Source organism: Histomonas meleagridis (genome assembly GCF_020186115.1).
Source record: "Histomonas meleagridis strain 2922-C6/04-10x chromosome Unknown scaffold_61, whole genome shotgun sequence".
NCBI classification, from domain to species: domain Eukaryota; phylum Parabasalia; order Tritrichomonadida; family Dientamoebidae; genus Histomonas; species Histomonas meleagridis.
This window is the reverse complement of record NW_027150931.1, coordinates 1,947,420-1,970,486: the sequence shown is the minus strand read 5'-3', so window position 1 is coordinate 1,970,486 and position 23,067 is coordinate 1,947,420. Positions and strand designations below refer to the sequence as shown.

The 23,067-nt window shown below is 23.1% G+C and overlaps 3 protein-coding genes across 3 annotated transcripts; 1 reads left to right on the top strand and 2 right to left on the bottom strand.

Annotated features, from left to right (window-relative positions):
* Positions 1–297: 297 nt before the first annotated feature.
* GO595_010621 (Histone H2A) lies at positions 298–699 on the bottom strand (the record flags this gene model as incomplete). The annotated part of the gene is made up of 1 exon (XM_067913320.1): positions 298–699. The coding sequence occupies one exon, from the start codon at positions 697–699 to the stop codon at positions 298–300; it is 402 nt and encodes a 133-aa protein (XP_067769359.1).
* A 153-nt stretch (positions 700–852) lies between these two features.
* On the top strand, positions 853–1,239 carry GO595_010620 (Histone H2B; the record flags this gene model as incomplete). Its single annotated transcript, XM_067913319.1, has 1 exon — positions 853–1,239. The coding sequence occupies one exon, from the start codon at positions 853–855 to the stop codon at positions 1,237–1,239; it is 387 nt and encodes a 128-aa protein (XP_067769358.1).
* Positions 1,240–17,173: 15,934 nt separating this feature from the next.
* On the bottom strand, positions 17,174–22,864 carry GO595_010619 (uncharacterized protein; the record flags this gene model as incomplete). The annotated part of the gene is made up of 2 exons (XM_067913318.1): positions 17,174–18,731; positions 20,205–22,864. 2 exons carry the CDS (start codon positions 22,862–22,864, stop codon positions 17,174–17,176), a joined length of 4,218 nt encoding a protein of 1,405 aa, XP_067769357.1.
* Between the last annotated feature and the right edge of the window lie 203 nt (positions 22,865–23,067).

The following is a 23,067-nucleotide window of genomic DNA, read 5'->3' as shown; positions in this document are numbered from 1 at the left end:
AATGTTAGGTGACTGGATGGGTTCCATCAAAGAAAATAATGATGTTCATGTAACTGTTTTTCTTATTGGGAACAAATGTGGTATGGAAAGATTTGATTCAGAAGAAGATGTTTCCTGGTTTTGATGAAAATTTGCCTACTTGGTAATGTCAAAATGATAATATTTAATATTGTGCTTCATAAGTTTCCTTTTGGCATTCTGGAGAACTTTTTCATCATGACAAACGAGATAATTTCTATTAGAAATGCAGATTATCACTTAAACAAGTAAATATATTAACGTTTACTCATGTTTTATTTATTCTTCCTTCTTCTTTGTTTGACCGAGAAGAACTTTATGAATATGTGGAACAACACCTGCTGATGCAATTGTAATGTTGGAAAGAAGTTGGTTCAATTCTTCATCATTACGAATTGCAAGCATGATATGACGTGGTGAAATTCTTGTTTTCTTGTTATCACGTGCTGCATTTCCGGCAAGTTCAAGAACTTCAACTGTAAGATATTCAAGAACTGCTGCCATGAATACTGGAGCGCCTGCACCAACACGATCGCCATAACGACCTTCACGAAGGAAACGATGAAGACGTCCTACTGGGAATTGAAGTCCTGCACGACTTGATCTTGTCTTCGGATGAGAACGTTCACCATCAACTGCTGTCTTTGTAGCTGTTTTCTTAACACCTTTCTTAGCTGGCATATGAAATAAATGAACTCATTTTTTACCGCCAACATTAAAAATTTTACGCGCCATTTCAAAATTCATTTATATTCAAATATTATAGGTCTAAAACAGCATCATTGAAAATCGAAAACAGTTTTACCGCGGCTTTATTGCAAGTTCATTTTTTAGATGTCAACAAAGAAACCTGCATCAAAGACACCAACAGAAAAGAAGCCAGCTGTTGAAGGAGAAGCTCCAGCTGAAACTGAAAAGGAAAAGAAGCAACGTCATAAGAAGAGGAATGAATCTTTCTCATCTTACATCTTCAAAGTTCTTAAACAAGTTCATCCAGATATTGGTATCTCCAATAAAGCTATGTTAGTCATGAACAACTTTGTAACAGATATATTCGAACGTATTGCACGTGAAGGTGCCCGCCTTGTCGATATGAACGATCGTAACACATTAGGATCACGCGAAATTCAAACAGCAGTTCGTCTTGTTCTTCCAGGTGATCTTGCCAAACATGCTGTTTCAGAAGGTGGTAAAGCTGTTGCCAAGTTTAATGCCGAATAAACAAAATACAAATAATGTTGAACAATAATTTTTATTTATTTTAATTCCATTTTATTTGTGATTGATGAACTGTTATATCATCTTTGAGAATGTTTCTCTCTATTGTTGTAGGATCTATTGTTTTAAGATTATCAAGTGCATCATCAGGAACAATATTTGAAACATAATAACCAATTCGTATAAACTCTTGTTCTTTGTAATAAGCAACAAGTAAAATAACAGTAAGTGGGAAATCTTCTGGTGGAATTTCTGATACTTTTGGTGGATCTGCAGTTAATACAAAACGATTCATACCTACTTCGATTGGACCAACTCTAGTATCTGCAAGAGTTTGATCATAATCGTGTGAAGTAGCAGAACCAACATAAATTACTTCCCATGTAATATATGTTGGAATTGCAACTGTACATTCGAACTCTATATCAAACTATGAATTAAAAAATAAACATACCATTATTTTATCAGTAAAATTACCTTTTGGATTAACTACAACAACGTTTTCTACGTTAATACTCATTAAACAAATTGACAAAGTTTGTTCGATTTCACTTAACAAAACAAATTTAAAATTAAAATTTATTTATTTCAGTACAAACATCATTTTTCTAATGCTTTAGTTATAATTTCTTTACATTCACTTATTAGATTTTGAATATTTTGTGCTATTGATTTAGTTTCCGGTTTCAATTTATTTGTTTTAGTGAACTTTTCTCTTATTGCTCTAATTATTCTTGAAAATTCTTTTGTAATTTTAGTTACGTTTGAATTAAATGCTCCATTTGGTTCATTCATTGAAGATAAATTAGAAAACTTAAGCATTTCTTCAATTAATTCGTTGAATATTGAAATTATTTCTAATGTTTTATCACATAGTTTTGTATTATTAATTTGTGCAACAAAAAGTATATCAAAAAATTCATTTCTTTTTTGTTCAGTTGTTTCGATTAACGATAACAAATTTGTAGCTAAACTTTTTATGTCTTCATTTTCATTAATGTTTATCATTGTTAATTTAAAGTTACGTGGCAAACGATTCGCATTTTCTAAATCTGGAACATAAACTTTACAATTGTTAAGGATATCAACAAATTCCAAAACAATTTTAGTTAAGTCTAAAAATGAAATTAAAACATTTCTCAAAGAAATATTATTAAACTCTTTAAATGTTTCATTAAATGACTTAAAATTAGTTTTAACTTTCTCTAATAAATCAGAATAATCATTATTTAAGTTTAATATTTCATTAAATTTTACGTTTAAATCTTCGAATAATTTTTCGATTATTCCGAAATATTTTTTAATTAATTTATCATTAACAATAACTTTTGTTTTATTATTTAATAAAAGTAAATAATGTTTTAATATTTCAATAACAATTACATATGAATCATTTCTTAATTTTTGTATTTCATTTTCTTCTTTATTAACATTTTCTTTATTAATTAACTCAATATAATTATCTATTAATTCATTAAATATTACAAAAATGTTTTTAATTTTAATAATTGGCGAAAATGAATTTGTTATATCATTAACTAAATAAGGAAATGTATTAATAATTGATTTACAAAACAAATTTAATATTTCATTTCGATTAAAACTTATTAATGATTCAGAATTAAACATTAAAATATGGACAAATGTGATGAAATCAATTGTTTCATTTATTACATTATTAATATCATTAGAATTTCGTTCGTAAACAGAAAATTTAAATTTCTTTTCTAAATATGTAATTGTTTTCTTTGAATTGTTTAATTCATTTTTAATTTCTTCGATTTTATTTATGTTTAAAATCGAATTATTCGAATATTTATCTGTTATATCGATTAATTTTTTCTTTAATTCATTTAAGTTTTGATGAGCTTTTGGTGTAATTGAATTTCGTTTTTCGAAATATTTTCTTATTAATATTTTCAAGTTTAAAACTATTTCTTGTAAATCGTTAATAGTCTCATTATTATAATTATCAAATTTTATTGAGTTAATTTTCAGTGCTTCGAAATATATTACAAATAAATTTAATTGTAAAACATCTTTTTTATCAATTGCATTTATAAACTTCGAATAATAATTAACTAAGAAATGTTCATTAAATTCAGTAATTAATGCTTCGATTTTTAAGATAAATGTTAAAAAGAAACACAAAAACTTTCGAAACTCATTATTAGCTTTAATATAATTTAATGAACTCGAATCAATTTGTATAATAATTAAATATTTAATTAAATTCATTGGATGTGAATTAATTTGCGATTGTATTTGTTTCGATGTCTTTGGCAATATTTTAGACAACAAAAGGATATAATTAGGTAATAATTTAATGATATATTCGATTTCATTATTATATTCGAGATTTTCTACATTATTATATATTTGTTTTGTCATTTGGATAATATCTTTGTTAAGTTTTGTTAATAAATTTATACATTTATCAATAGATAAGTTTTGAATTGTTGTTGAATTTGTAGTTATTTCTCTATAAATTTTATGTATTTCATTTATTAATAATTTTTTAGTTGGCAATTTAGTTATATAATAATTAATATTAATAAAATCTTTTGACTGAACATTTGTTTTGTTTTTAATAATTTTATATAACTCGTTAATAACTATATATAAACGATATAAAATGTTTTTATTTTGCGTTTTAATAAATTTGTCGAAATTATTATCGTCAATGAATAAATAATATTTAATTAGCTCATGATAATCATTTAATTCGTTTATAACAAATTGTTCTTTAATGTATTTTGATGATTGATTTGATATGCCAATTAATTCGGATATTGAATTCATAAAATGAATTAATTGTCTTGTGATGAAAAGTCTTTGAAGTGATTCTCTATTCGATTTAATTGTTTGCATGATATCATTTAATGAAATTAATTTTTCATTGTTTAAAAATTCAGAATTATTTTTGAATTCGTTAATTTGTAATGTGAATAATTCATTTAATATTATATTTGAGTCAATTTTTGTTTTATTTTTAATTTCGTTATCATTATTCATTAAGTTAATTAAATTATTTATAACATATTTCTGAGTTATTAAATCATTTTGTGATATATTTAATAAATAATTATCTAAATCATTTGTCTTTTGTATTATTTGAATTTCTTCACTAATTGAATTATGAATTGTTTCGATGTTTTCTATATTTATTTCGTTGTTATTAATATTTCCTAATTTTATATAATCAAATAATGAACAATATAAATGGAATTCGAGTTTTTTCATTTCATATTCATTTGTTATTGTTTGATTTATTTCATTAAAATTATAAGTTTCTAACAAATTTTCTTTTTGTTTGTTGTTTAATATTTTACTATTAGTTGGATCTCTTTGTATAAGTGTTGCTAACTCGAAAATGTTTTCGTTTTCATCTGAAGTTGTTTGGATTTGAAGTTCATTTTGTATTATATTATAAACTTTTTCTTGATTTTCTTTCTTCATGTTTTCGATAAATGTTTTTGTTTTCGTTTCATTTGGTTTCATTTGTATTAATTGAGAATATAAACTTAATGAATCTTTATCATGTGATGATGTATTTGTTGGTTTAATATTAAACAAAATTAAAAACTTCTGTAAAAAGTTACATTTTTGATAATAAACATTTAATTTATCGATTTTTTCAAATGAATAAATTGTTAAATTTTCTGCGAAAGGATTAATATTAGATAAAAATGATTCATCAATAAGTAAATCATGTAAATCATCTTGTAATTTAATAAATATTTCATTAATTTGCTTTGTAAAATCTTCACAATTAATTTCGTGGTAATTATTATTAATTAATGTGTTAATTAAATATGAAATTAAATTATTTTCATTAAATAAATCAAATTCAGTTAAATTTTGTAAATAATTTTTTAATTTATTTGGTTCATTTATCAAATTTAATTGAGCATAAATCGATTCTTTAATGTCAATTTTATTATTTGCTTCGAATTTCTTTTCGATGTTTTTGTTATTTAAAACACATTTTTGTAAAGTTCTTAATTTTTCTATTAAATCAATTGAGTTCAAAATATTTGTAACGTATTGAAATATTTGAATGGTTAATTTTTGATAGAAAATGTCATTAATTGTTTCATGTATAATTTCATTATTTTCAAACAAACGCTCTAAAATTTGTAGTGGATTTAAATCAACAATTTCTTTGAATAAATCTTTTGTCTTTAAAATATATGAAATTATGTTATGAATAATAAATATTTGTATAATAATTTCTTCATAAAACAAATTCTTTTGATAATATTTTAATATTTCAGGCGAATTGATTAATTTGATTTGATTTAATATAATTTCTTTTTGTTTTAATAATTTTATTTTTGAAACTTTCTTATTTATTAATTCATTTTTATTTAATAAATTATATATATCTTTGGAACTATTATTTATTATTATTTGTTGTTGAACAGTTAATAACATTAATATTAATCGTATAATCGAAAATTTAGTTGATAAAAATTGGTCAATTTGTTCATTCGAATAATTAAATGAATTAAATTGAATATCTTTAATGAAATCGAAATAATTTATATTTACATTCATTGTTGAAATATAATTAATATAAAACACGAAAACTCTTTGTTGTGTTCCAATTTCTTCTTCATTAAAACTTTTATCATTATTACAAAATTGATCTTTAATTGAATCAATAAATTTTTCATTAAAAATAAATTTGTTATTAAGTGAATTTGGATATGTTTTTAATTGTTGGTTTTTAAGATTACATATTAAATATATTAAAGAAAACTTATAAAATTCGTTTTTAATTTCATTCATAACTTTAAATGAATTGAATTCTTCAATTTTTATGTTATTTTTCCTTAATATTAACGATTTAAATTCATTTTGATTTAACCTTTGTTGATCATCAAATGAAAGAAAATCTTTAGATTCACCATTTTTATCTTCGATTTTATAATATTTGTTTTGGAATTTTTGATATATTGTTTTAGAATTACTATAATTTCTTTCAGGAATTAGTTTTAATATTTGATTTTTATGTTCATTAACATTAATATTATTAATAATTAATGATTCGTTTTCGATATTAAATGTAATATTTCTTTGATGTATAATACTTTTGATATATTTCTTCATTTTGATGAATAATTTTTTGTTTTCTTCATTTGAAATTTCCGTTAAATTATTTTGTATGTTTTCAATTTGTTGTATCATTTCAATTGGAAATTCTTTAAATGTAATGAATTTATTTAACAAAACAATTTGTGATTTAATTATTGTTAAATTTTCGTTTCCATTTTCTAATTCTTTAAGTATATAATCAATTAAACAATAAATTTGTTCATGTGAAATTATTGTGAATGAATTTTTATAATAATTTATTAACTCACTCATTTCATTTAAATAATTAAAATAGTTTTCAAGTTTCATAACTTGTTTTTCTAATTTTAGATAAATATTATTAATATAAAATTGATAATTTTCTGCTAATTTAAATGGATATAATATATCATTTTTCTCATTATTATTATGAGAAAACAAAATTGTTATAGTTTTACGTATCCATTTAATATCTGAGGTATTACTTGACTTATAAATAATATTTTCTGTTAAATGTATTAATGATCTATAAGTATCACAAAAACATTGTCCAAATGTTAAATCAAGTTCTTCTAACCAAATATGGAATAAATTAAAATCATTTTCAAACAAATTTAGTTTTTTATTTTTTGATATTGAAATTAACATTTTCATATTCGAATCATATTGATGATAATATTGTAATAAGAATAATAATGAATCAATAGAATTGAATTGCGTAATTTTTCTAACTTTAAACTTTTGAAATAAATTAATTATTTGTGATCTTAAAATATTTTCAACTTTATGAATTTTCTTAGAATTTCTTTTATTCTTTGTCTTAGAATCAAATGAATTCATTATTTGTGTTAAATATTTATTGAGAAAAGTCATTTCTTTAATGGCTAAATCTTTCCAATATTGTAATTTCTTGTTACTATTTGGTATTAATGGTATTATTTCTCGTAATATTTTTGAAAGATTTATTTGTTGGTAATCAAAATCGAAATCAATTTTTAAGTTAAACTTAGATATTGTATTTGATATATCTTCAAACATTTTTTCATCGTAATAATCTGGTTGAAGCAATTTTAAGATATTATCTATTAATTTTTGATCAAGAATTAAAATTTGTTCTTGTTTCAGCTTAGAAAACAAAACTTTTTTCTTTGAAGTTGTTGTATATTTGAGACAAATATCATAAATTGCTAATAAGTTTTTGATTTTATTATAATCAAAATAAGTAAATTCTGAAAACATATTAACAGATAATTTATATAAATAATCACAAATTGAATTTGTGTCTTTATTCGAATCATTAATATAATTTATATATGAATTAATATGATTTGAAATTTTCGGAAATACATTTTTAAGATTTTCAAGTTCTTTAAGTAATTTGTCTTTACGTTTTTCTAATGAGTTTAATATTTCATTTGTTGTTTCTTGTTTCTTTTGTTGTGCTTTTAATTTATCATTTAAATATATTGCGTTTTGATTAATGTTATAAATACTTTTCAAAGATTGCTCTGAAATTGAAAATGGATAAAGAACATTAATTGATTTTAATAAACTTGAAAATATTTCAGTTATATTACTTAATGTTTCGATTTTTATTTCTTCCGAATTTAAATTATCAAATTTTAATAATAATTTATTAAATATTGTTATGAATTCATATGTTTTAGGATATTTACTTAATAATGAAATAGAACAAATTTTTGATAAATAATTTTGAACAATTATAAATTGTTTATAAAATGAATTAATCATTTCATTGATATTCATTTCGTTATTAAATTGTTGAATTAAATCAATTCTTGGTATTTCACTAGTAGAAATCGATTTAATTATTTTAATTGATGATGAAATTAATGAATTTATAATATCTGAATTAATTTGTTTTTGAATATCATTTAAATATATTATATCATAAACATAAAATTCATTTACATTATTAATTCTATTTAATTGTGTTAAATCAATATTAATATTATTTTGTTTGATTAAATCAATAACTTTATCTAAATAATAATGTATTGAGTTTGCATTTGGTTCTAAAGATTCAAATTTATTAATTTCAGTTATTATTAAATCTTTGTTTTCATTATTTTGGAATTCGTTTAATATATTTTCTATTTCTTTAAATATTATATAAATTTCTTCAGTTGGAACATTTATTTGTTCTAATTCAGAAATTATTTTTTCGAATTTATCAGAATTCAAATTTCTTATTAATGATAAAATATTTTTAATATCATTAATATCAGGAAGTTTTCGATAAATACTTTTTGGAAGATTATTAAATAATTCATCTACAATTTCAATTTGAGCCTTTAATTCTTCAACTAAATTGTGAATTATCGAAATTGTTGGGACAATTTTAATTATATCAGGTAGAATAAAAGCAAACTCATTAACTTTTGATGAAATATCAGCAACTGAAACTTTAACTTTTTCGAATGAATATCTTGAAAATGGATTTGTTCGTAAATTTTGTCGAATTAAATTTTGATTAATGTAATGTTGTTTTAACTCTTTAAAGAAATCTCTTAATTTTTGTTTGCAAACTGAGTTTACATTTAAAACTTCATCATTTACAACTAAATCATTAATATTGTTCATAATCTTTTCAATTATTGATTGTAATTTTTGATATTCAAATATGTGTTCGCATTTACTTAAATCATTTTCAGTTATATCATTTTCTTCAAGTGCATTTATTATATCATTTTCTAAACTTTCTTTTATAGTATCAATAGGAACATCAAGATTCAAATAAATTAAATCATTTAAATATTCATTAATTTCGGGTAATTTTTCATATAAAGTTGTTAATTCGGATTGTAATCCTATAAGCACATGTGCATAAACTGGATTTTTAACTAATAAAGGTAAAAATATTTCAAGATTAAACTTAACTTCATCAATTATTGAAGATTTATTATTATTCTTTAATTTTGATATAAAAGTTAAATCATTAATAATTTTTTGTATATTTTCAGATGATATATTATTGAATGAATTACATAAAAGTACTTTATTAATTTCTGAAATTATTTTATTGTTATCAAAATATTCTTTAAATTGTTTAATGATTTTAATAAATTTTGTTCTTCCTATATAAATTTCTTTTTCGATATACATTGAATAATAAATTTCTTTTAATTCTTTTAGTAATTTATTTATAAATTCATCATTTTTATAATGACTATTAATAAAATTGTTTAATTTTTCTATTGAATCAGAAAATAGATTTTGTATAAATAGATCAATTGAAGTAATTTTATCTGAAGGAATTGTATTAATTATTGATTTAGATAAAGAATCAGAAAATTCTTCAAGTTGTGTCACTAAATTATTTATTTCTAAAAGAATTATTGGTTCAATTTCGATTTTTGATAATATATTTTGTATGTCATCATGAATTTTTCGACATTCTTTAATGATTTTTTCAACTCTTTGACGTATTACAAACGCATAAATACTACTGACATTCATTGAATAAACAGTTTTTGTGATTTTAAGTGATTCATTTTGAACTTTTTGTAATAAGTTATAAATACTTATCGAATTGTCTGCAAATTTTGGAATTAATTTTTCTAAAGAAACATTAATTAATTCAAATGTATCCGAAGTATTAATTAATGTATTAAATAAATGTATGTTAACATTAGCTTTGTTCTCAAAATTATTTGCTTGAATATGATTTTTATAATTTAAAATTAATTTTTTGATTTCTGATTTTGTTAATTCGGAATATTTTATTGTATTTTTGATATATTCACCAATTTTATCGCTTTTAATTTTCTTTTCATTAATCAAAGATAAATTCTTTAATGGATCCAAAACCTTTTTGAAATTATTTGATACCTTTTCAACTTTTAAGAAATTTTTAATTTGTTTATAACAATATGAATAATATTGTATCATTCCATTAGATTTCAATTCATTCTGATCGTCTTGATCGTTTTTCATTATATTACTTAAAGTTTCGAAGAAGAAATATTGTCTAATTTTTAATAAAGAGTTTTCTTCAATTCTCCAAATATTAAATAATTCAAGGTTAGAAACTTCTCTAATTAATGTATTTCCGATTATATTATCGAAATTATCTATAGATGAAAGAGATACTCCAAGATTAGTATTAAATTCAGGTATAGATACATAACTCATATTCGCTTGAGTTTCGAATGGTAAACTTTGTAAAGATAATTGACTTCCATTTAAATAACTACTAAATAATGAAATATTTTCTTCATTTTCGACAGTTGTATTAATATCATCAAAATCAGGGAAACATAAATATTCCGGCATAACTGATAATTTCTTCATTCCTTGAATGAATGATTGAATTTCACGCGAATCTTGTTCGGAATAAATTCGTATATTAATTTTATCATGATTCGTTAATGAATAATATATATTTACTATTTCATGATCTCTTTTACATGAAATAAAGTTTGTCCAATATAATTCTTCATAAATATCATCTTCATTATTCGGATTATAAAACTTTAACCCAAATGGTGAACATGAACAGATTGCTTCTTTAAGTGTTTTCTTTTTATCTATATATTTTTGATATTTGATTTGATAATATTCACATCCAAATCCTTTACATGAAGTTGTATATATAATAAATTTCTTTTTTGCTGTGATTGGATCCATTTCTCGAATTTCTTGTTCTAAATATTGTAAATCTTCAAATGTTTCTTGTGTATCTTTAACTTTAAATGGTAATTTACTTAAAACATTTATATCTTGAAGTAATAATTTTGCATCTTCGATTGTATTTGATATTGCATAAATAGAATAAATTAAAAGATTCAAATATGTATCACTTGTTTCTTTTAATTTATTATCTTTGAATACCATTTCATAAATATCTTTAAATAATGATTCTAACATTTCACTATCTTCAAGTTGAGCCATAGTAAATATATAAAATCTTCTTTTGAGGTTTAACTCGAAATAATTTTGTGTTGAATCTAAAATAGTCATATCGAAATTTAAAGGCCTTGTGATATCACCATTATAAGATTCATATAAAGTAAAACCATCATGACAACCTAATCTAAATTCTTGACATAAATTATAACATATATCAGAAATTTTAGATTTAATATCAATCACTTTTTCATAAACAAATGAATCGTTTATTGTAAATTGTATAATTGGTTGTTGAGGTATTAAATATAAATAACCAAAATCTTTAATTCCAGTATCAAATAAACATTTATCTTTTTCAAACCAGATATAATTTTGATTAAACTCATCATTAGTCTTAGATAATAATATATAATAAGGTATATCTTTATAATTAGCCAAATTAATTAATGAAACTAATAAAAGATTATCAAAAGTAAATCGTTCACCATAAGGAAAACATATTGGATCTGGATGATCTAATTGCATAGATGTATATAAGTCTAAATAAGGATTCATCATTTCAGAACTAATTAAATATGAATAAAGAGGTGAATCTTTAATATCATACATAATTTGTCGATCAAGTTTTTGTGGTATTAAAACTTCGATATATGTAATTAATAAATTCATGAAATCTTCATAATTTTCAACACTAAATGATAAATAATCTAAATTAGTGCCATTTTTATAATAAAAAATATGAATTGTCTTATTAATAATTGTATATTCATAAATATTATTATAATTAATTTTTAAAATATCTGTTTTTAATTCATGGAATAAATGTAAACCAAATGGTCCAATAGCTAATAAATATGTGTTATATGCAGGTAATGATGATGTAGATTGTTTGATATTAATTTCATAAGTTTTATCACCAAAATGTGGAATATTTTGTGCAATTAAAATATATTTTTTGGCTGAATATTCTTTAGACATTGAAGGAAATGAATTAATAATTTTGATAATCTTTTCTCGAAAATAACTTTTAGATATCAAATTTTTCGGTATAAAATTAGTTATATCTTCAGGTACATTAAAAGATTTTGTTCTTTCTTGTTTATGAGAAGTTGTATATATTGAGTAAGCAGCCATTTCTAATGCTTGATGTTCAGTGACTGATATATTACCTTTTAATATATATTTATTAACATTAGAAAATATTTGAAACAATAAATTTTTCACAGTTAAATCATTTTTATTAAATATAAAGAATTGAGGTTTAAATATAAATATTGGAAATATTGGAATTTGTTCAGGAATAGTTTTAGTTGATAATAATGGAGTTTTTGTCTCACTATTAAATAAGTTATAACCTAAAGGATAATCTATATAAGTCTTTAAAGAAATTTCATCAATTAATTCATTCACTGTTTTTTCAACATTAATATAAATCGTACGCTTAAAATCGTGTTGAGTTTTTATTGTTATTGGCATAAACTTCTTATAAATATGAATAGAAACACCATCAAATGGATGATAAAACTCAAGATATTTATCTCTTTGTAATAATTTAATATCATTTTCATTATAATGTATAAAACAAGAATATTCTTGATCATTTTGATAATTAAATATTAAACTTGCTTTATTAATAAGTTCCCAAATTTTTAATCTTAATGAATATTTTATTAATTGTTGTTCATGATCTATAGAATTAAGATGATTTTTAGGTGTAAAATCTGGTTTAAAATGAATTATAGTTAATATTTCGATTTCATTATATTCTTTATTAGTTTCAAATAAATTTTGTGTGAATAATATTTCATATGTTTTTATATGTGATAATATTAAATTTGATATTTTTGGACATTGTCGTGATTCAATTGTAATTGTAATTTTATTATTTTCATTTAAATATGAAAATGATATAAAAATATCATTACTCTTAAAGTCAACTATTGATTCATATTTTATAGATTGATTATTATTATGATTTGATAATAATATTTCATATGATGATATAATTAATGTACAATATTTATCATTAATTAATACATAAAATTTATCAACATCAAATGTTGAATTTTTACGTATTATATTTATAAAACTTAACATTGAATCTTTCTTCGAAATTTTGTTTTTATTTTCGTTAATTTTTGTTTGAATTTGTTCCAATAAATTAATATAATCAGGAAAATAACTTTTTAGAAATTGTTCGATATTTGAAGTAATGTTTGAAACATAAAATATTAAATCAATTACTTCATCATTCGAAAATTTCATTTTATTATTTTTAATATAATCAATTGTTTCATTATAAAGTAAAGAAATCGAATTTTTATCTTGAAAACAATAATTAGAACACATAAAGAAATATCTTTTTAAAGTTAATCTTTCATAATCTGTAATTTGTTCAGGAATTGTTTGCAATAAATTCAATGGAATATCATTATAAAACAAAGTATAACCTATAAAATTATTAATGTTTAACTTTTTAGAAATTTCAGTAATAATTTCAATAACTGTTTTTTTGAGTGGAATTTGTAATAATTTTTCTTCTCCATTAAAACAAATTGTAACAAAAGGATAACTTTTAATTACAAATAAAAACGAATATAAAGAAGGATTTTTAGAGCCAATAATTTCATTAGGTAGAATCCATTTATAATATTTATTAAAAGAACATAAAAGTAAAGTATATTCAACATTTTGTTCAAGATTTAATATCGATTTTAAACTTTCAATGATTTCACTTCCAGTTTTAATTAACTCTATATTTTGATATATAGGATTTAATCGATTTAAATTTGTAGAAATTCCTAAATTTATAATTTTAGGGAATTCATTAATTTCATCGATTTTTTCGGATTGATTATTTTGTTCGATTAAGTTTCTAATTTTTAATTCATTACAAGCTTTTTTAAAGCAATATAAAGCTAATGAAGGTGATTCAGTTTTATTATATTTAAATTCGATTGAATCATCTAAACCAGTATCTTTATTTAAAAACGTAATTAAAATTCTTTTCCTTAAATTGTCAATTGAATGAATTAAATGATATTCAATTTCATATAAAACATTTCTAAATTTATAATCTACGATTTTAATACATGTTGTATATATTAATAATATTACATTAGTTTTACCATTTTCATCTATTATAGAAATTTTATATTCTTCAACTCCAAATCCCGGAATTTTATTTGTTTCTTTAATAAATTTCTTACATGCTTCATATTTTTCGATACAATTACTTGACAACATTTTTGTCATTAATTTATTTTCTAATTTTTTGGATAATTTGAATTTTTTAATAATATTTTGTTCTTTAAATTTATTAATAGCACAAATATATAAAAAAATAAATTCGATTATCATATCATCACTAATCTTTAGATCATTTGTATTATTTATAATTATTTCATTTGCATCATACATTGTTTGTTCTAAAGCATTTTTATTTTTATATATATCAGGGAAAGTAATGAAATATAATCTTTTAAATAATAAGTTATTAAATGAAGTTATTTGTTCAGGAATTTTATATCTTAAATCAAGTGGTACATTTGTATTACTAAATAAAGTATAACCATATAAATATGGCAAATGAAAAGCTTTAAAAATTTTTGGCATTAATTCTTCAATTGTTTTTGTTATATCGATTTTAATTTCTTGATGAATATTATTAATTAATGATATTTTAATAATATGATATCTTGGTAATAAATATAATGTCATTCCTTGATGTGCATTATAAGAAAATAAAGAACGTTCATTTTCTATTTCAACTAATGTATTAGGCATTGTCTTTAATAAAACAATATAATCATCTTTATTTTTCACATGAAATTGATTAACTAAATATTGCTTAACAATTTCTCCTGAAAAATTAGCAAAAAATGGAAATGATAATGGTGAAATATCATCAAGTTTTGATGTACAATATAACATAATTTCTTTATCACTTGTTAGAAATGAATTTCTTTTATTAGTAATAATACTTCTTTCCATTTTATTCTTTTGTGCTTCTTTTAATGTTACATTATAACCAACTAATAATGAATTTATTTCAATTGATTTACTGCTTTTTAATAAATATTCCGCAGTTTCACCAAAATTATATGTAAAAGTAATGAAAACATGATTACTCATATGAGATATTTTTAATATATTCGAATATGAAATACGTTCTTCTAAATTATCTTTATGATATATTAATAATGATAAAGGTGTAATTTCTATGTTACAATTACAACATCCTTTTCTACCATGTACATAAGTTTTAATAAAAACATTATTAAAAAAGGTTGAAGCAAATCCTTTAATTCTTCGAAATATTCGAATCGAATTCTTCATCGCTTTATACTTTGTATAATTATTTTCAGCAATAAACGTTTTAATGTTATTTTTTATTGGTTCTAAATCATCAATTTTTTCATATGTTTTATTTGGAATAATTTTCTTTAAATCTAATCCATTAATTTCATTTGCTTTTGATATATAAATAAATGGTAAAAGTTCATTTAAAACATTATCTTCAATTGGATATTTTATGTCCATATACATATCAAATGAATCTTTAAATGTTATTTCAATAAGTTCATCTGTTAAAATGTCTTCATAACAAATTAAATAATATTTCCGATAAAAATATAATGGATGATGCGTTTGATATTGCTTAAATAATGGTATATCAGGATCTATATTTAGATAACCGGTGTTTGATTTTAATGATAATGAATATGATGTATTATTTTTGATTCCAAAATGTGCTGAAATTTCATTAATAAGTTCGCGTACAGTTTTGGATATGTCTAATTCCATATTTATTTCATTGGAAAATTTGGAATAAACGGGAATATTAAGATATTGATTAAATACATAAATTTTTGTATTTTCATCAAACCAAAATTCATTATGTATTTGCCCAGCAATACAAATTTCTTCACTGTCTGATGTCGTGATTACGATGAAATAACGACCTTCTGGATTAATGCCTAAGGTATTAATTGCATTGCGAATAACTTCTTCTAAAGTATCTGACGTATGATAAATACCATATCTACCTTGTGGTGCAAATCCTTGAAATGTTAAAAGTTGAAAAATTCGATCAAAACAAAGATCTTTGTTCGAGCTTTTGCTTTTTCGGATATAACCATTGATATTGTTGGATTCTTTCTCCATAATGTCTGAGAGTAAGTTTGTTCGTGGACTACTTGGTGTATTTTCTTCAAAAATTTTGGAACTAATATCAATTATAATACTGTCTCCTTCTTTAACATTTTGTTCAAGGAGAGTTTCACCATCACTGAGCCATTTAGATCCTGTTGCATTCTTGTGTTTTATTTCAAAATATGGATTGAGTGGAATTTTTAAATTATTACATGCTGAATTTAAACATTCCGCTGATGTAAAATTTACATCATATGGGAATGGTTGCGGGTTAACATAGTCTTCTGAAAAATAAGTCACAAGATTAATTGTTTTTTTCATCCTCTTTTTTCTTTCCTTTTTGGAGATTCTTAACGTTCGATTTTATGTGAGGGCGTAATAAAGCGCAAAAAAGATATCACCAAATGAATTTTATTGGCTAAAAAAAATTGGGGTATTTTCCCCTCTATTTTATCTATGTGTATGATTAAATTAAGACCAAAAATATTAATTCAAATCCGAAGATAAAACGAAATATAAATTTATATTTCAATACCCTTAACTTTTTGTGGCAAAATATATTCAATACTTTAGAAATGTTTTTTATTAAAAAGTCATTATAACGGGAGTTAGTATCAGAAAAATAAAATTTCTGACAGCCATGACATAACGACACTTTTCATATAAAGTTATTTATGTTCTATTCATCCATTTAAGTTCATCTTCAAAAATAACAATCAAATGTTTGTTCTCAAGTAATTCCTTCTAAATATCAAAAGTTTTCATATATATTCACTTATCAACACGTCGAAGAACTTATCTTAAAAAAACAAAAAAATGATCATGACCAAGTTTAAAAGCTTGTTGCGTCTTCGTAAGGGCTGACGTACTCCATTGGGTCTACTTTCTTCTTTGGCTCTACGAACTTCAAATCCTCGTTAAACAGGATGTACGAGTACTTGCTTGCCTTATCCCTTAGCTTCATGTACTCCTGCGACAGTCTTTCTTGCCCCTGCACCTCGTCGATTCCCTTCTTCAATGCCTGTATTGTGTTCATTATTTGTTGTATCCAATTTACTGCTATTTCTTTCTCACTTGGCGACACCGACTCCGGATTCTCGTCGATATTTCTAAACTTTTCGAGTATTGCACTTAAAGCTGGTGACTTCTTCTTTAGCTCATAACGAATCGTACATCTGCATGGCTGCAATGGGAACAATGGCTTATTCTTAGTGTATCTATCAATGTTTTCATTTGTTGGAATCATTGATAATATTGCGTCGGAACATTTCTTTAACTCGTCCATACTATTTTGTACAACGAGTTTAAATGTTTCGAAATGTCCATAATTTTGTGTTGCGATATTAATAACATTAGCGCAGATACTTGAATTAGGTAATGCTTTATCAGTTGTGAAAATAATTCGTTTCATTTTAATACCATTAACATAATCATCGTTATGATATATTATATCTTGATAAAACGTATTATTATCAAATGAAAACAATGGATTATTTAATGGCTTTAATATCGATACACAAATACCATTAGTTGTTGTAGATGCTTCTTCATGATTAGAAGCAGTAAATGCAGGTCCCAAATATTCGAAACGTTTTGTTTCTTTATTATTTAAGTATGAAGCGTAATCATTTAAATCGGAGATAGTTGAAGAGAATACTTCGATTTGAATGCATTCATTATTACGTCTTCTTTCTAACAAGTAGAAATACAATTGTGGCTGCAAAGGCTTTTCAAATAATTCATTAATAACATAATAATTATCAGATAATTTATGAACCAAATCCGATAATTCTAAATAATTTCGTTGTGATTCATGGATTTGTATTAATAATAAATAATATATTTTAATTGCCCAATTAAGTTTAGCTTCAGTTGCATATTGTATTGCTTTATTAATCGAATTAATAATTCCTTCTGCACAAAACAATTGATGTTTAGTTAACTCAGATCGCATTGTTTCAGGACAATGATTAATATCAATTAATGTCTCTGTTTTAGAATTATTACAAAATGAAAAGTCTAATGGTTGAATATGATGTTCATTACTATGTAATCTCATCATGAAATCAAGTAAAAACGTAACTTGTAATTCGGCAATTGACGCTTGTGCCATTAATTTCTCACATACATTAACTTCGACGATTTTTTGTAACCATTTTAATCGAATTGTTGGATAACCATAAAATTGATCTGCAATACGTAACATCATTTGTACTTTAAGTTCTGGTGATTTATTTGTACCTCGAATTACACACATTGAATCATAAATAATTTTTGCTGCATCAAGTCGTTCTTCACATAATCGAGCAAAATCAGAACTAATACAAAATGAAGTAATAAATAATCGAAGGCGATCAATTAATATCTTATATAATGGCATTAAATTATGACTAACTTCAAATAACATATTACTATATTTATCTAATAAATAATATTTCGTAATTACCATGTTCTCTGTTGTTAAATAATCAACATAAAGATAATGAATTAATAATGCTACACCTGAAGCACGTGCAATTCTCATATGTCTTTCAACTAATTTAACAGCGATTTCGATAAGTTGTTCATAAGGTTCAGTCATATGGAAGAAGAATTTATTTGATTGCATATCAACAAGTTTAACTATTATTAATAAAATATGTTTATAATTGTCCCATGATTGATATGGACCTAATAATAATGTTATTAAATTAGTCATAGCTTTAGAAACTTCAATACCGAAATGTGTTTTTTCAATTAATATATTTAAGAATTCGATAATTCGGACAGATAATTCATTATATAATGAGAAGTTAATGTTTTTAGCATTCTCTTTCAATTTATTTAATTGATTTACTTGTGATATACTTACAGAGTTCCGGAATTTTGTTGCTTTCCCATCAATATCTTCAGTAGGTGTTATACAAATCTTGAATAATTTCTCGAAAAATATAATTAAATTTGCTTGTTGTTGAGTTTCATTTGAATTAAAGAACTTAATGATATTATCTTTATTAGATGCATGTGTAATGAATAATATTGTAACTAATAAATGTTGGAATGTAATATAATCATTAACTATAAAATCTTTATCAATAATTGATATAGCAAATCGGAAATATGGTATTAATATTGTAGCACAATTTTGACATATATTTGGGAAATGTTCTGCTGTACGTATAAATTCGGACATTATAATAATCCATTTCTTAATTAACTTAGGTTCGATTTTAGAACATTCCATTAACGATGATATTATTATATTAAATATCGATATAACATTATCAGCATAAGCACATGAAGCTAAAAAGTTTATATTCCGTGCAAAGATTTCAATGAAATCAAGTTTTAATCGTAATGACCGAATTGGTAATGAAAACAATGTGACTGCAGGTTTAGGGAATGGTGCAACAGGTACAACGGAATGTTTAGATTTAGTATCTGTTTGTGTAGGGAATAAAGGCTCCAAATTAAATGATTCGATTTTTCCTAATGCTTCGAAATGTTCTTGAATTAATATTAATCCTTGATTATTAGGTAATAAAGGATAAATATAAAACATAAATTGTGAGAACAATTGATTAACATTTGTAGTTAATTCAATTGAAGCTAATGTAATAATTAATTTTGAAATACATTTAATTGTTGATATTAAATCTTGTTGAACATCTTCAGTTAATTCTACATTTTTATGTTTATATATCATTAAAGTAACTAAAATTATATTAATAAATATTGGTAAAGTCATTAAATATTGTAATAATAATAAAACAGTATCATAATTTAATTCGGCTTTAAATAAATTACTTAAAGTAAGTGAATAACCTATAAATAATCTTGAAGCAAAGTTTTCACTTAATAAAGGATTAAAATAATTATATAACCATGTGTTAATTAAAGGATTAACTTCATCATAACTAAACTTAGATAAATATACCACTAATGCTTGAACATTAGTATTAGATGTAATCATTAATAATCTTGAAAATGTATATAAGAAACTTTCATCAATTAAATTCTTTGGTATATCATTAGTAACAATTTCTTTTAAGTTTAATGATATTTTTGATGAAAGTAATTTACGTAAGTTTTGATGTGGGAAATAAATTGGTGGAACTATGATATTAAATATAGTTTTAGATTTAGCATTTAATTTCTTAGCTTTAGCTAAATAATTTGTCATTGGTGATTGATTAAGTTGGAATAATGTAACTTCCATTTGTGAACTACGAATTGGTGTTTTATTATCATAAAATGGTATTATCGAAAGTTTATATAATTCGGGTGATTGACCTGGTGTTACAGAAAAAAATTGTATTATTATATGTGTTGATTTCTTTAGTTTCTTATTGATATGGAAACGCACAAAATCTGGAAATTGACATCGTGTAGTAAATGGTACTACTGATGACACATAAACATTTGATAACTTATTAGATGTATATGTTAATATATTAGGTAATCCTTGAGGATCTTTAATATTCGAATCATTTTCTACTAAATAAGCTTTGAAATATACATATTTACCTGTTTGTGCTTTCTTAAATGTGAATTGGATATTATTTAATTCGATTATAGGTGTTAAAGTTGTTGAAGTTAATTCAGTATTTGAAGATATTAAAGTTTGAGAATTTCCTAAATAATTCCATGTATAACAATAATTATTATCAATGATTTTATCTTCTAATTTTAATTCGATTGAAGATTTAATTAATAATTTAAAACTTGGTGGTTGTGAAAGTACTGTTAATAAAGCAGTATCAACAATTAATGCTGTTCCTGGTTGAATTACATAGAAATGTTGAGGAAATGAAGTAACATTATTAAAATTACCTTTGTTATCATATAATGATATACCACATGCAGCAAAATTATAAGGACTTGAAGTATTTTTAAGTATTTTCTTTCCATTAGATAATGATGATAAGAATGATGTTAAATCATATGCTTGATCATGGAATAAACGACATACTAAGATTAATGTTTTCGAATCATTTAATGTGAAGATGACTTTTGTTATATTACTGTCATTAAAAATTGGTTTCCCATCTTTAATAATGAAAAATATTGGTTCTGTTATAGGCATTTTCTTAGTTGAATCTAATACATATAACATACCAATAGTGTTTTCAAGTGGACCATTTTCAAATGAGAAATCATTAATCTTTAATGTTAAATATTTATAATCTTTTTCTATCTTCTTTTCAGTATATAAATTCAAATTCGAACGTTCATAACGTGAATTAAATAAATAACCAACTTCATTAAATTTCAAATCTGGTTCGATACTTGAATCAGAAATATTTCGCATCATTTCACCTACTAATGGTACATGAATATAATTTTGTGCTTTCCCTTGATCAATTTTTGGTAAATTAATTTCATTAATGACTTCTAATTTCTTAAAATGATAATCAATTGTTTCAGGTTCTTCAATCTTAATTTGATATCCATTTTTGGTTAAATACCATAATCCAGTGTTCTCACAATAATATAAATGTTGATTTATGTTCTTATCAATGTTTGGTTGTTCTTGTGTATCATAAATTGATAATGAACTACGTGAAAATTCTTTTGGTAATTCTTTAGCAACTTCACGTATTGATATTTGTTCGGGTAAACTTGACTTAAGTACATCTATTGCTGAATCATAATTTATTGTAACAATTGTTCCTTGGCCATGAAAACAGCCACGAATGGAATTACGCACATTATCAAAGACAATGCTTTTGATCTTTTGCATCTTCGAATAAACTAATGTATAATATTCGGTCTCTAAGATGTTCATCTTTTTGGGGTCTAAATATGACTCTAATAGAAGTTTCTCAATGGATTCTTTGGATTTGGCTGATCGTGGATTAAGTTGTGTTAACATTTCATGTAAATGATATGAAATGTCAAAACATAAAATGGGAATGTCAAATTCGGAGGTTTGAAGTGATACAAGTTGAATACTGTTCGATTCAAGTTTGGCGTGTTCCTCATATTTCATTTTGTTAGAAATGGTTAAAACTAATAATAATGACTGAGCTATGTCTTCACGATAATCTTTGAAATTTTTGGATTGCGAATTAATAAAGTTGGATATGCTGGTGATGGTATGGACTATATGTTCAGTGTCACGCTTAGGTACAATGTCTTCAGCAATTTTGATGTTGGTGAAAAATGTGATTTTATCTTGAATTGTATTATAAACAGCATCAGTATACTTCTGAAGCCCTTCTGTGGATTCTTTTTTGAGTTCAGGAATTGGTATTTCTTCAGATCGAAGTGAAGAAATTGCTTGATTTAATTGAATCATAGATTGGATATAATTTTCTTGAAATTTAACAGTCAATGGAGGCCTCCATTTGTTGGCTATGGATTGAAATAGATCTTTTAGAGTTTTGACAACATACTGAACATCATCAATTTTATCTTGTTTGTTTAAGTTTGATATGGTATCCAATTCATTCTTAAACACCTCGGGAAGTGGGATACCTTTACTAATTTCATTAAGTTGATTTTCAACTTGCTGGAGATATTTTTGCAAGGTGTTTTCCATTTTGCCACTTTTAGAATAGCAGTTTTTGTAATCTTTTCAAAAGCGTTTCATGCTTGAACGATAGGGGTTAGATGACAAATTGCGATGGCATTCAATATCTTTACACAGATAAAACTAATAATATCTTACTAAATATTTATCAAATTTAAGGTAACATTTAATATTCAATTGAATGGTAATAAAAAGGTAAAATTTGTTCATAT